At 53.0% G+C, this 13,188-nt stretch overlaps 1 protein-coding gene across 9 annotated transcripts in view; it reads left to right on the plus strand.

Annotated features, from left to right (window-relative positions):
* Window positions 1–13,188, plus strand: part of SIPA1L3 (signal induced proliferation associated 1 like 3) — a 240,868-nt gene that overhangs the window by 192,023 nt on the left and 35,657 nt on the right. For all 9 annotated transcript variants that reach the window (XM_057534114.1, XM_057534115.1, XM_057534113.1 and 6 more), the window contains 3 exons: window positions 2,671–2,798; window positions 8,078–8,196; window positions 10,792–11,219. In XM_057534114.1, the coding sequence (XP_057390097.1) occupies window positions 2,671–2,798; window positions 8,078–8,196; window positions 10,792–11,219 (675 nt within the window). The remainder of the gene's footprint in view (window positions 1–2,670; window positions 2,799–8,077; window positions 8,197–10,791; window positions 11,220–13,188) is intronic.

Consider the following 13,188-nt stretch of genomic DNA (forward strand, 5'->3'; position numbering starts at 1 on the left):
AAAGACAGTCCATCAGGGGAATTCTCCTGCGGTCCAGTGGTTAGGATGCTGCGCTTTCACTGCCAGGGCCCAGGTTCAATCCCTGGTCGGGGAGCTAAGATCCCATAAGCCACGTGGTGCAGCTAAAAAAAAAAAAAAAAAAAAATTGGGATTAGGTTTGTCTGCTCCTCCTCGCCGATGTTCTGCCACCCTTGGCCTGTGGCCTACTGGTCTTAAGGTGGCTGCTCAGCCTTAAGGAGATAATGAGGTAAAGGCACCCACCGCCCATTTCCAGAGAGTGCCTGGGAGTCACGTGCAGTACTCTTATCTCATTGGCCAGGACTGCAAGGGAGCCTGGGAAATGTAGTTTGTTAACCGATCACATTGCTGCCCCCAGTACAGTTGGGATTCTGTTACCAAGGTGGAAGCAGAGAGTAGACATTGAGGGAGCAGCCTGCAGCATCTGCCACTAGGACCTTCCGCCATCCTTTGGCTGATCCCAGCTACTGCCGTCTTCCTTTAGTACTCAGAATTCAACACGGACATTCTGAGAAAATGGAATAAACACATCAACACTTCAGTTTCCAGCTGTGCTGGAGCCATATTTTACCAGGAAGTTGGCTGGCTGCTAAGTCAGCCAATAAGACGAAGACTGCCTATGCTTTTTTATTGTTTTGACTCTTTTTTTCCTGGAGGCGTTAGAGTTCAAGGTCTGGAGAAGCGGGGATAATATGTATTTTCTTGGCGAGTGAGTAAAGATGAGTTATCAGGACGTCCAGTGCACCTCTGCAGCACCCCTCTGCTGCCCTGGAGGCGTTGAAGCCAGGGGTTTAGAGTTGGTCTCTGCAGAGACAGCCGTGGCTTGGGGCTGGCAGGGTGACCCTGGAGAAGTCAGTTAACTCCTCTTTTGGATTTTGGGGGGTCCTGGTTTATCATCCTCTCAAGTTGCAAGTATAGGCATAGGAGCCAAATGGGGAATCACAATATCAGCTTGATTAATGGAGGCTCAGTGACTCCTGCAAAGTCCAGGGCTTATGTCAATGGAATGTTTCTGGTGGCAAGTAGCCAAAACTTGGCTGACTCAAATGCTGTTGGAGTGTGTTATCTCACAGCAAAGAAGGTTCAGAGGCAGAGTAACCCTCCAGGGAGGGTTAATCCAGCATCTCGACAACATCATCAAGGGCCCGGTGCCTACTCTCTTCCACGCTCAGCGTTGGCCTTGTTCTCAGGCTGGTTGGGAGAGGGTGACAGCGGCTCATGGTGTTATATCTGAACCCAGCAACACCTGGTGAAGAAGAGAGGCCATCTTTCCTTGTCAGCTCCCTTCGGAGCAAGGAGACTTTTCCCCAAAGCTCCTCAGCAGACTTCCCCCATTTCAGTCAGGTTATTCTGGGTAACAGATGCCTGAAGATTGCAGTGACCAAAGTCAGCGAAGGTTTATTTTGCACCCACACTGCAGGTCCACCACTGGTTGGACCTCTCAGGATGCAGGCTGCCTCACAGCTCACTGGCGAGAACTAGTCACACAGTCCCAGCCAGCCTGTCTCAAGGGGCTAGGAAGTGTGGTCCTGCCGTGTGCTTGCCAGGTGAAGAGCCAGAAGTATTTCATGGGAGTCTTAATGACTCACATTCTCTCACATCTCATGTGCCTGTCCCTAACCAACCCCAGGCAAGGAGAAGGTTTCCGCCATGACTGGCTCTGATCTGAGGTGGAATGGACGTTGGGAGGCGCCCACAGGATTCTCTCCAGGTTCATAGAGAATGTCTGTGGGACCTGAGGCCACAGAGAACCTTTTGCCGATCCCTCTGTTAAATCTCAGCCCTTGCCTGTGGGTGTGCAGGGCCAGCCTCCAGGAGAATCTCTGTCTAGGAGACAACTTTGTTATTTCATTCCTTCACAACCCTGTGAAGCAGAAAATGTCATTTTTCAGACAGGAAAACTGCAGCTCAAACTGATGAGCACTTGCCCGACCAAGGTCACGCAGCTAGTAAGGGATGGAGCTGGGGTTGAGACCAGACCTGCCTTGTTCTGGAGCCTGAGCCCCAGCTTCTCCTCTGCAGCTCTTTCCTCCACCAGAGAGACATACACACTTCCGGCCTGTCAGCCTCAGGCTAAGCTCTGGACAGACAGGACGACATTCAGTCCTGCAAGGAAGGACCTACTGCAGTTGCCTCTTGACAACTAGGGAAACTGAGGCTCAGGGCAAGGAAGTGACTGTACCTGGCTAGGCGAGAGGCCAAGGGGAGGTTTGATCCCCAGGCCGCTGGGTTCCAGGCCTCCTGTACCTACAAATGCTGCCTTATCCTGCTCTCCTCCACCAGAGAGAAAGGGAGCCCAAGACAGGCCTGGGGGCCGGGGCTGCTGATGACAGCTCACCCCGTTCCGCAGCCAAGAAACGGGACCCCGGAGGAGCCTCTGGGTAGGGCTGTTGCCCAGGTGGCTTCTGCCCCCTTCTTCCTTGAGGACCCCACCTGGCCCCACACGCCCTGCCACCACCGGCTCCCTGGCATGCTTCCCGCGCAGAACTCACTCCTGACCCTCAGTTAATAGCACGTTTCCAGGCTTCCTCACCTAGCCTCCCCTCTGCGCGGAGCCTCCCGTGTGTTTAAAACCCCACGTCGAGGAAGTCTCAGGTGGTTTTTGGCACACCAGCCCTTCACCCTGTGTTTGCTCCTCTCGCCCCGCTGCAGGTACACAGCCGCCCCACACCCACTGCTGTCTTTTGATCCCCACTTCAGCCACGATGGGACGTCCAGCGGCGAGTCCTCCTCAGGCGGCCTGACCAGCCAGGAGAGCACCATGGAGCGCCAGAAGCCAGGTAAGGTCTCCCCAGGCCAGCTGTGCTCCTGGCCTCACCCTGCACGACCTCTTAGTTACAGCATGACAGGTGACACCCCTCCTCCTGTCAGTGATGGATAAAACACAAAAGAAAGCTGTAAGTGCCACACGTAAGATTAGAGAGGTCACCCGGGAGAGCGGCGGGGACCAGTGAGCCAGATCCATCTCCACCCAGGCAGGGCATCAGCAGGCGGGGTCTGCCGACACTGTCGGTCAGGAGCCAGGGCACAGATGTGCGTGCGACTTGGAGGTGGGGACCACCAGCGGAAGTCGTTGAAAAGGACTGAAAGTGGTGCTCTCAGGGGAGCGGGGCCGGCAGTGTTCTGAGGCTGCTCATTACGTAACGCTTCCCGTGTTGCTTCTCGACTGCTGTGCTGAGAAGCGACGCTCCAAATCTGGAGCATCTAGTGTGATAACATGTCACAAAGTGAGCACGCCCGTGCTCCACACCCAGCGCAAGAGACAGACGTGGCCAGCCTCCTGGAAGGCCCCAGCGCCTCCCAATCAGTATCCCCAAAGGCCACCCCTGTCTTGCTTCCCACGACCAGACTTAATCTTGCCTGGTTTTGAACTTCACGCATGTGGAATGTAGACTCCCGCTGGATGCACTGTGTGTGTGTGTGTGTGTGTGTGTGTGTGTGTGTGTGGCTTCTGTGGCTCACTATTGTGTTGGTAAGGGTCGGCCACGTGGTTGTGTGTAGCCACGCCACTTCTGAGTAGCATATCCATTGTCTGAATGACCCACAATTTCTTACTCGAGTCTCACGTTGAAGGACATTTGGATTGTTTCCAGTTTGGGGCTGCTTAGAATAGCGCTGCCAGGAATATCCTCATACGTGTCTTTTGATGAACACATCCTCACATTTCTGCAGGGAATATACCTAGGAGTGGGATTGCTGGGTCATGCATTTAACTTTATGAGACTGCCAAACCATTTACCACTCCCACCAACGACAGAGAGAGTTCTCTTTGCTCCGGTCCTCACCAGCCTTTTCATTTCAGCCTTCCTAGTGGGCACGTAGTAGTATCCTGTTGTGTTTTTAATTTGCATTTTTCTGATGCCTGATGAGACTGAGCATCTTCTCATCTGTTTATTCTTCTGTGTATAAGTATTAATCATGGGCATGTACTACTTAGATGAATATCTTAAACATGATTCCTCATAACAAAGTTGTAGCCCCTTTGAAGTGTGAGAACCAGCAGATGATGGGTGGGTTCAAAAGAACGAAAATCAATCAAGTGTCAGAGAGCGCTGACATCAGAGGGGCAGGAGATGGAGATGTCCACGCAGCGGGTGTTCGAGAGTATCCAGGCAGCTCTCGGCGGGGAGGACCCTGGCAGCACATCACCGGCTCCCCCGGGCACTGTGGGGCAGGGGAGAGGTTGCCTGCCCCAGGATTAGCGGCCTGGAGAATTCCTCAGCACCCCCGCCCCATGGTTCTCTTAAACCAGGGACAACGGTTGGACTGCAGGCAAGCAGATCGCGTCACCCCGACCCCCAACTGTCCCCCACTGCTGCTGCCTCCGGGGCCTGTAGACACGGGTTCGCTCCTCTCCTCAGCACGCTTGATCGTGCCCGCGGTCTGTGATCTTTGCTCCAGCACAGGCAGATTCGCATCCTTTTCCCCCCACCCCACCCGGCTGAGAAGGAGAGAAACGCGTTGCTTGGCGATGTCATTACACCAAAGTGTAAAATAAGAAGGAAATTTTTCCAGCATTCACCGTGGACCCCAAATAAGGAGTCACAGAAGCTCACCGTGGTCCCTCCTTTCTTTCCTCTTCTGTCCGCTAGAGCTCGTCTCCCCTCTCACTTCCTTGAGACCTTGTTATAAGTTGACTGACCCCTCCCGGCACACACACAAATCAGGGCAGTCTGTGTCTAGGAGTCATCATAAAGTTTAGAATGTATTCAAGACCAGGGTGGGGGAATCAGGTGCCACGATGGATGTGGGGATGCGCCCAGCCCTGGTCAGATGACCGTGATTGCAGTGACAGCAGTACGGTTTCCGGTGCTGTACACTCCCTCCTGTTTAATCATCTCAGGAACACGACAGATTGGGTGCCGTGACTGCCCTGTTTTAGAAACGAGGAAGATGAGGCACAGAAAGGTTGTCCCTTGTCAGAGGTCCCTGCTGGTGAGTAGCATCATTGAGATTTGGACCAAGGCCTATTGGTTCTAGAACCCTCCTTAACCCTCATCACCCACAGACACCACCACAGTCCCTCACCCACAGAGTGAGCGTTTCTCAAGCCTCAGTGCACCCAGGTTAGGAAGGTGGCCCCAGAGCCACCAGCTGCCCCAGGCCTGTGCCTGGCCGTGTTTTCAACACATCTCTCACAGCCACGTCCATGTCTGTCACCCACCCAGTGTGTCAAGGGTGAAGCAGGAGCGCCAGAAGGTCACTGGGGCCCAGTTCAGAGGGCCAGTGAAGGGCCCAGGATCGGGGCCTGCTAAGGGCAGGGCTAGGGGCAAAGGGGACACTGGGGCAGCCAAGGAGGGGCAGGAACCTAGTGCTTCATCCCTCCATTCATTCGACACATCACCAATGATACGTGCCAGGCTGGGCACCAGGGATACAGTGTGAGCCAGACAGGCGTGTCCCCTGCCTTCTTGGAGCTGACAGTTTGTGGGAGAGACGGACAATAGCAGGAGCACCGAGTAATAAATACTCACTAATAATGCTGAGTATTAAGTGGAAACAAACACAGTGCCTAGAGAGAGCTTGGTGGGGTCTGGGGGTGAGGGTGTCTCTGAGCAAATCACATTTCAGGCGAGGCTAGAAGAATGCAGAGGAGCCAACTGGGAGGAGAACATTCCAGGGAAAGGGAGCTGGTTGAAGACCCTGAGGTAGCAGGGGGTATGGTGTTGGTTGAACAGCAAAGAGGCCGAGTGGCTGGAGAAGTGGGAGATGAGGCCAGGGAGGTGACGGGGACAGCATGGTGGGGACTCTGTCCTTCAGTCAGAGCCACGGGTCTCAATTCTTCTGAGCACAGGAGGGATGGGATCTGACTCGGGTGTTCACAGGGTCCCTCTAGCTACAGATTCTTGCAGGGTGGGGCCAATGGAGGGGGACAGATGGGCAGGTTCTGGATACGGTCCTTTGGAGGTAAAGTTAGAATTTCCTGATGCTCAAGGATGAAAACCAGTTTCTGACCCGAGCAGCTTAAAGGACGGAGATGATGAGAGATGCAGGTTTTGGGGAAGATAGGGAGTTGGCTTTGGCCGTGTGCAGTGGGAGGTGCCCAGTAGACACCCAGTGGAGGCGTGTGAGGGAGCCATATATACAAGTCTGAAGTCATGGGGAGAGGTCCAGCCAGAGACAGAAGTGTGGGAGCCACTGGTGTCATATAGGTGGTAGAGAAGGCTGGGTGTGACTGCCACGGGCTTGGCTCTCTACAGAAATGTGCTCTCCTGGCATGGTCTGCCCACTTCCCAGGGGACCAGAGCCTCCTGGGCGTGTCGGATGTTTCCAAGGAGGAAAAGGCATCTGTGGAGGTAAAGTAGGTGGACAAAGTGGCCAGCCTGCCCGCTCTGATGACCATGATTCCCAAATGAAAGCCACGTGGGCAGTGACACCCTCGGCAATGTCCAGCCAGGCTGCTCTCTGCCATGTCCCTGAGTGCCGTGCCTGGCCCTCCAGGCCCACCTTCCCCAGCAGGAACATGGGCCCAGAGCCCTCTGGGGCAGCAGTGTGTATGGTTGTGAGCTCAGCCTCCGACGGGCCTGGTGAGAAGTTCTGAGTCAGCTGTGTGACCTTGGCGGTGACCTCACCTCTCCCAGCCTCAGGTCCCTCTGCTGCGGCAGACACCCTAAGTGTCTTTCCTTGCAGGGTGGTTTCGGGGTCCAGTGAGATCACACCTGCCCAGCCCTCGGCACAGGACCCAGCCCATCGTGAAGGGAATGACGACTCTGCACCGTCGCTGGAGTTGTCATTGTTGGGGAAGCACAGAGAGGGTACAGGGGTTGAGAGCACAGGTCTGAAGCTCTTTCTGACTTTGTGACCTTGGGCCAGTTACTTAACCTCTCTGAGTCTTGATGTTCTCCTTCATCTATTAAACTGGTACTAATATCCACCTCACAGTATCACTGGGAGGATGTAGCAAGGTAACGCGTGCAAAGCACTTATAGTAGTACCTGATACAGATGTGTGCTTAATAATAATTATCGTTATTATTTTAAATACAGCACTGATCAAAATTGTGGGCTCTGGTGTTAGACCGCCTGGGTTTGGGTCCTCTGTTAGTGCGTTTGCAAGTTTGATAGATACTAACTAGCCCTCCACTGGCGTTGAGTGTTTTTTTAAGATCCGATGCTCCATTCAGGCACATTGACTAGCCTTGGGAATTTAGACTAATTTACACCCACACCAGCCATCATGATTTTAAACCTATTTCACCTTTGAACCAGCCATTCCACTTGTAGAATTCTGTCCCAAACATAATTCCACACTTGCTCAAAGTTGGGTGTAGAGGGAAGGCCACCAGAATGTTAAGAAAAATCGAAAATACCCTGAATGTCCATCAGCAGGAAACTGTTAAATAATTGATGTCCATTCACATGATGGAATACTGTACAGTATTAAAAATAAGATACTATTAAAAATACTATTAAGATAAGATACTATTAAAAGATACTATTAAAAATAGTACTATTAAAAATAAGATAACTTCCTGTTCAGTTAACTTATGTGAAGATGTATTATGAAGATACAGAGCAAAAAGCAAGTGTATGTATTATTTATTTGGAAAGTAAGAAATCAAGTTGTGAGACAATGCTTATTATGATTCCACTTTCATTTAACCAAAAAAAGCTACACACGTTTAAGCAACACGTTTAAGCGACCTTGATTATATAAAGAATCTTATTCACCAAAAGACAGTCAATCCCGTAGAAAAATGGGTAAAGGATATGAACAAGTAATTTACAAAATAGAAAATCCAAATGGCCAGTAAGGATGAAAACGTGCTCAAGCTCCTTTGTGGATGGAGGACTGTTGGGAGGCTTCGCGAAGTTAACGCATGTTAAGCACTAGAATGGTGCCTGGCACACAGTAAGTGCTCAGTAAATATTCTGTTACTGAGTGTTGTTAGACCCCCAAGACATGAGTTGATGGGGGTCATGGCCGTGTGTGAGCTGAGCAGACAAGCTGGCAGAGGGGTGGGACCATCCAACCACATTTAGGACCAGATTCTTTGGGTGAACTTGGGCCAGAGCCTGAGTCACCTCTGACCACTGGTGTGTCTCCCATCTTAATGCAGAGCCTTTGTGGCATGTGCCCGCCCAGGCCCGGCTCTCGGCCATGGCTGGAAGCAGCGGGAGCAAGCACGCCTCCAGGCAGGACACGGCAGGCAAAGATTCCCCCAACAGGCATTCCAAGGTGAGTCTGGGCCCCGCCTGCCAACCCCGGGGAGCCAGGGCTGTGGGAGCTGGCCGCCTTACCCGCCCTGACTGCCGAGGGCTGGGCGGCTTCCCCTGCGTGTGGGCCTCTGAGCACCACACGTGAGCACATGCTCCGCCTCTGCCCCCTTCCGCTCCGGCAGAGGGGGAGATGCCTGGTCTGGAGTTAGACCCAGCCAGGTGCACGTCCTGGCTCCAGCCCCCGCCATCCACGTCGTCTTGAGCAAATACCTTCATCCCCCTGAAGCCACAGTTTCCTCATTACCTCAGCTGTGGTAGGTGTCTTCACCAGCTCGGGCTGCTGTAAGAAAAGTACCACACACTGGGTGGCTGATAAACAACAGAAATTTATTTCTTACAGTTCTGGAGGCTGGGAAGTCCAAGATCAAGGTGCAGGGAGATTCAGTGTCTGGTGAGAACCTGCCTCCTGGTTCACAGACAGCCTTCCCTCCACCTCATGTGTGAAGGGAGCAGCTCTCTGTGGTCTCTTTTATAAGGATATAAATACACATACGGATTTTATAACCCCATTCATGAGGAATATATAAACATGTATAGGATAAATATGTGAAAATATATAGCGGTTTTATAATCCCATTCATGAGGGCTCTACCCTCATAACCTAATCACTTCCCAAAGGCCCTCCCTCCTAATACCTTCCCATTGGAGATTAGGATTCAGCGTATGAATGTTGGGGGAACACAGATTATTCAATCTATAGCAATAGGTTAACTGCTGTTCCAGACAGCCCCCAAATCTCGGTGACCTCACACAATAGAAGTTTATTCCCCTTTCATGTAACAATTCAGTGTGGGTACTCGGTGAGCAGCTTTCCACATGGTGGTTCAGGAACCCAGGCTCCCTCCCTCTTGTAGCTGTCCCTCAGGGCCTCAGAGCCCTCCCCTGGGTCCCTGCCTCTTTGCAGCAGATGAGAGTAGGAGGGAGAAGGGAAGGTTTTTGTGGCTCAGACCTGGAAATGGCATAAATCACGTTTTTTTTTGGCTGTGTTGGGTCTTCGTTGCTGCGCGCAGGCTTCTCATTCACTGAGGTGGATTCTCTTGTTGCAGAGCTCAGGCTTTAGGCACACGGGTTCAGTAGTTGTGGTGCATGGGCTTAGTTGCTCCGCGGCATGTGGGATCTTCCCGGACCAGGGCTCGAACCCGTGTCCCCTGCATTGGCAGGCAGATTCTTAACCACTGTGCCACCAGGGAAGCCCCGGCAAAAATCACTTTTACCTATATTGCATTGTCCAGGACTCTTATCACGTGGCCACAGGTCACTGCAGGAGGAACTGGGAAATGTCCTGTGTGCCCAGGAGAAGGAGATAGTTTTGGTGAGCACTTGGGAGTCTCTTCACATCTGTTCACTCAGTGGGTGTTTGATGAGCACGTACAACATGCCAGGCATTGGGACCACAGTGATGAATAAGGCAGATGCACCCCTGTGCTCACAAAGCTGGCGTCCCAGTGGGGGCAACAAGCAGTAAGCAAAGAAACAGATTTCATTATATAATGGTAAGAACCAATTCTTGCTGTGAAAGAAAAACAAAGTACAGTTAAGGGAAAAGAGTGTCAAGCACAGCTACTTTAGGATGAGGTGGTCAGAGAAGGCCTTTGAGGAGGTAACCTTTAAGCAAAATCTTGAATGAAGTAAGGAGCAACCCATGAAGATATCTGAGGGAAGAGCATTGTAGGCAGAGGGAACAGCAAGTACAAAGGCCCTGAGGGGGCAGTGTGCCTGGCATACTCAGAGAATAGCGAGAAGGCCAGTGTGGCTGGAGGAGGGTGATCAAGAGGGAGGCGGGAGATAAAGTTAGAGACCAGAACCTGGAACCAGATCACAGAGGCCACGGTGAGGACTCTTGCTTTTCCCCTGAGCGAGCAGGGAAAGGACATGAACTGACGCAAGTGTTCACAGCCTGTCTCTGGCTGCGTGTAGGGAACAAACTGGGGGCCGGGGTGAGGGGAGACAGGGACAGGGAGTTGGGAGACCGGGGAGGAGGCTCCTGCCATGGTCCAGCAGGAGGCAGTGGTGGACAGGACCAGGGTGGAGCCACAGAGGGAGGAGAAGTGGCAGGTTTGGATCTGTTTCGAAGATTCAGGCGACAGGATTTGCCGTTGGACTAGATACGGGTGTGAGAGCAAAAGCAGCGTCGAGTGACTCCACGGCTCTTGGGTGGAGCAGCTGAAAGGACGGAGGTGCCATTATGAGACAGGGAAGAGGCGAATTCAGGAGGGAAGAGGCGAATTCAGGAGGGAAGGCCAGACGCTCAGTTTCAGATGTGTTCAGCTTCAGCTGTGGGCAGCATGTTACATATGTGCTGTCATTTGTCCCTCTGATCAACCTCATGGGGCAGGGTTATTGTCAACCCATTTTACAGATGTGGAAACTGAGGCACGGGGAAGTTCAATCAATTGCCCAAGATAACAAGGCCAGTAAGTGGGGGAGCCAGAGTTCGAAGCTGTCTGGCTCCAGGGTTCACACTTAGGTGTGGGGAGGACCCAGAGAAGGAAGTTTGCCCCCCGCCCCCCCCCCACCCAGAGTCTAGGAATGACACACTTCTCCTGCCTTCCAGGGAGAGCCTCAGTACTCCAGCCATTCCAGCAGCAATACCCTCTCCAGCAACGCGTCCAGCAGCCACAGCGACGATCGCTGGTTCGACCCCCTGGACCCACTGGAGCCAGAGCAAGACCCTCTCTCCAAGGGAGGCTCCAGTGACAGTGGCATTGACACCACCCTCTACACCTCTAGCCCCAGCTGCTTGTCCCTGGCCAAGACATCTCGGCCGGCCAAGCCACACAAGCCCCCGGGAAGTGTGGGCCTCTGTGGGGGCGGGCGCGAGGCCGCCGGGCGGTCCCACCGTACAGACCGGCGTCGGGAGGTCTCGCCCGCCCCTGGGGTCACTGGCCAGAACAAGGGCTACCGACCGAAGCTGTACTCCTCAGGCTCCAGCACCCCTACAGGCCTGGCTGGGGGCAGCCGCGACCCACCGAGGCAGTCCAGGTAAGACACTGAATCTAGTCCAAGTCCTTCAGGGGCCCTGATCACCTTCTGCATCCCCCACAGTCCTGACACTGGTGTTCCCCTCCCCAGAAACATGCTCGCAGGTGGGAATGCTCGCACCTTAGTTTGCTTACAGAGTTGGGAGACTCGTGGACCTCCCCCTGCTGCCATCCATTGGCCTTTAAGAATCCCAGTAGAGGGAGGTAAATCCCTGGCTGTCTGTCTCATCTGTCTCTGGTTCACTCTGACCCTCAGTCTCTTTCCTTTTCTCTCTCCTGAGACTAGTAGTTTTTACATTTTCTGGGAACCACAGACTGTTTCTGTTAGGAGTGCATTTGTCTGGAGGTAATAGGAAACCTCACCCACAGTGGCTTAAACAAGTAGAGGTTTAATAGTCCCCTTTTGGGAAGTCCAGAGAGGGCAGAGCTGGGCTGGTGCAGCAGCGGCTCAGGGAGAGCCTCAAGACCCAGCACCCTGTGTCTTCCTGCTCCATCACCCTCCTCATGCTGGCTGTGACTTCCTGGTCTCCAGATGGCTGTGGTGCCCCTGGGGAACATGGGGACAGAGAACAGAGGAAAGACGGCAGCGTCTGTGTAGCTCCCTGTCTGTGGAGAAAGCAAAAGCTTTCCCAGAACCCCCTTCAGCAGGCAGTGTCACATGGCCATCTCAGCTACAAGGAAGTCTGGGAGATCATGAGTTAGCCTTCCAGCCTTCATAGTGAAGGGCAGTGTGGTCTCCAGACAGTCCACTGGAGGGCTGTTCAACACAGATTCCCCTGCCCTATGGGGTGGGGCCTGAGACTATGCATTTTTACAAAGTTCCGTGTAGATGCCAATGTTGCTGGTCCCGGGACCACACTTCGAGAACCACTCGTAGAGAGGCAGACAGGGTAATAAGTGAGAACGAACAGGCATTGACTAACCAACAACCTGGAGTCTGGACCACACACACTTTGCGAATGTGATGAAAGCCACAAACTGCCTCCTGGAAAGGTCGTTCTGCCGTCACAGCACTCAGCCCGGTCCAGGGGCCCCCTCAGAGGTCTGCGGCCCCAGGCAGGGATTACTGTGCTGCGGTCCCCAGTGTGCACCCCTGAGGCCACCACCTCCTTTCTCTTCCCTGACCACACCTGAGCAGGGGCCAGCCCGTGTCCAGGACCCCTATTAGGGGTCTTCATCTCCCTTGGTTTCCTGACACCTTGGCCCGTCCCCAGACCTGAGCCTCTCTCCACATAGGACACGTTCACCAAGGCAGTGGCCTCAGACCTCCTTGACCGCAACCCACAGTGGACCTGGGTCTTTGACTATACAGAAATATCTATTTTTTTAAAAGGTGAAGCAAAAATCTCCCTAGCAGTTCTTAGCCTGACCGTGCGAAGCCCTTTAATCCAGTCTACTCTGTTTAGAATGTTTGAACGCTGCTCACTACCTCCTTAAAGGATCTCATGACCTAGCAGCGGTTCTGTTGTTACCAAGCTCAGGTTCTGCTGCTTGACCCTCAAAAGCCAATGTTGGACAGACAGGTGTTGATTGGAAAGGAAAATATGCAGAACCGTAAGGGAGTTTAGCTGTTGTAGAAGTTAAAGTATAACTAGATTCTAAGACCAAGGGGCTGCTTACACTCTGACAGACTTGGAAACCACGGTATTTGAGAGTGTCCGTCTGTCAGTGCTTTCCCTCACTGTGGCCCTGGTCCCCCTGGAGTCAGGAGCCAGGAGAAGGGTGAGGGTGGAGAGAAAGGGTGCCCCAGGGAGTTAAGTCTCTGTCTGAGCCAGCCTCCCTAGACAGATAGATGTTAATCATTTGAACTCACGGACTCTTTTGAACAGCTTCATTCATTTATTTATCCATTCATTTCATTCACAAATATTTCTCAGGGATTTGTTGTGTCCCAGGGACTATGCTGAGAGCTAAGGAGAAGTAACGAGCAAATTCAGACGAGGCCCCCAGCCCTCACCTCACCCACCATC

Source organism: Balaenoptera acutorostrata, chromosome 19 (assembly GCF_949987535.1).
Source record: "Balaenoptera acutorostrata chromosome 19, mBalAcu1.1, whole genome shotgun sequence".
Taxonomy (NCBI): Eukaryota; Metazoa; Chordata; class Mammalia; order Artiodactyla; family Balaenopteridae; genus Balaenoptera; species Balaenoptera acutorostrata.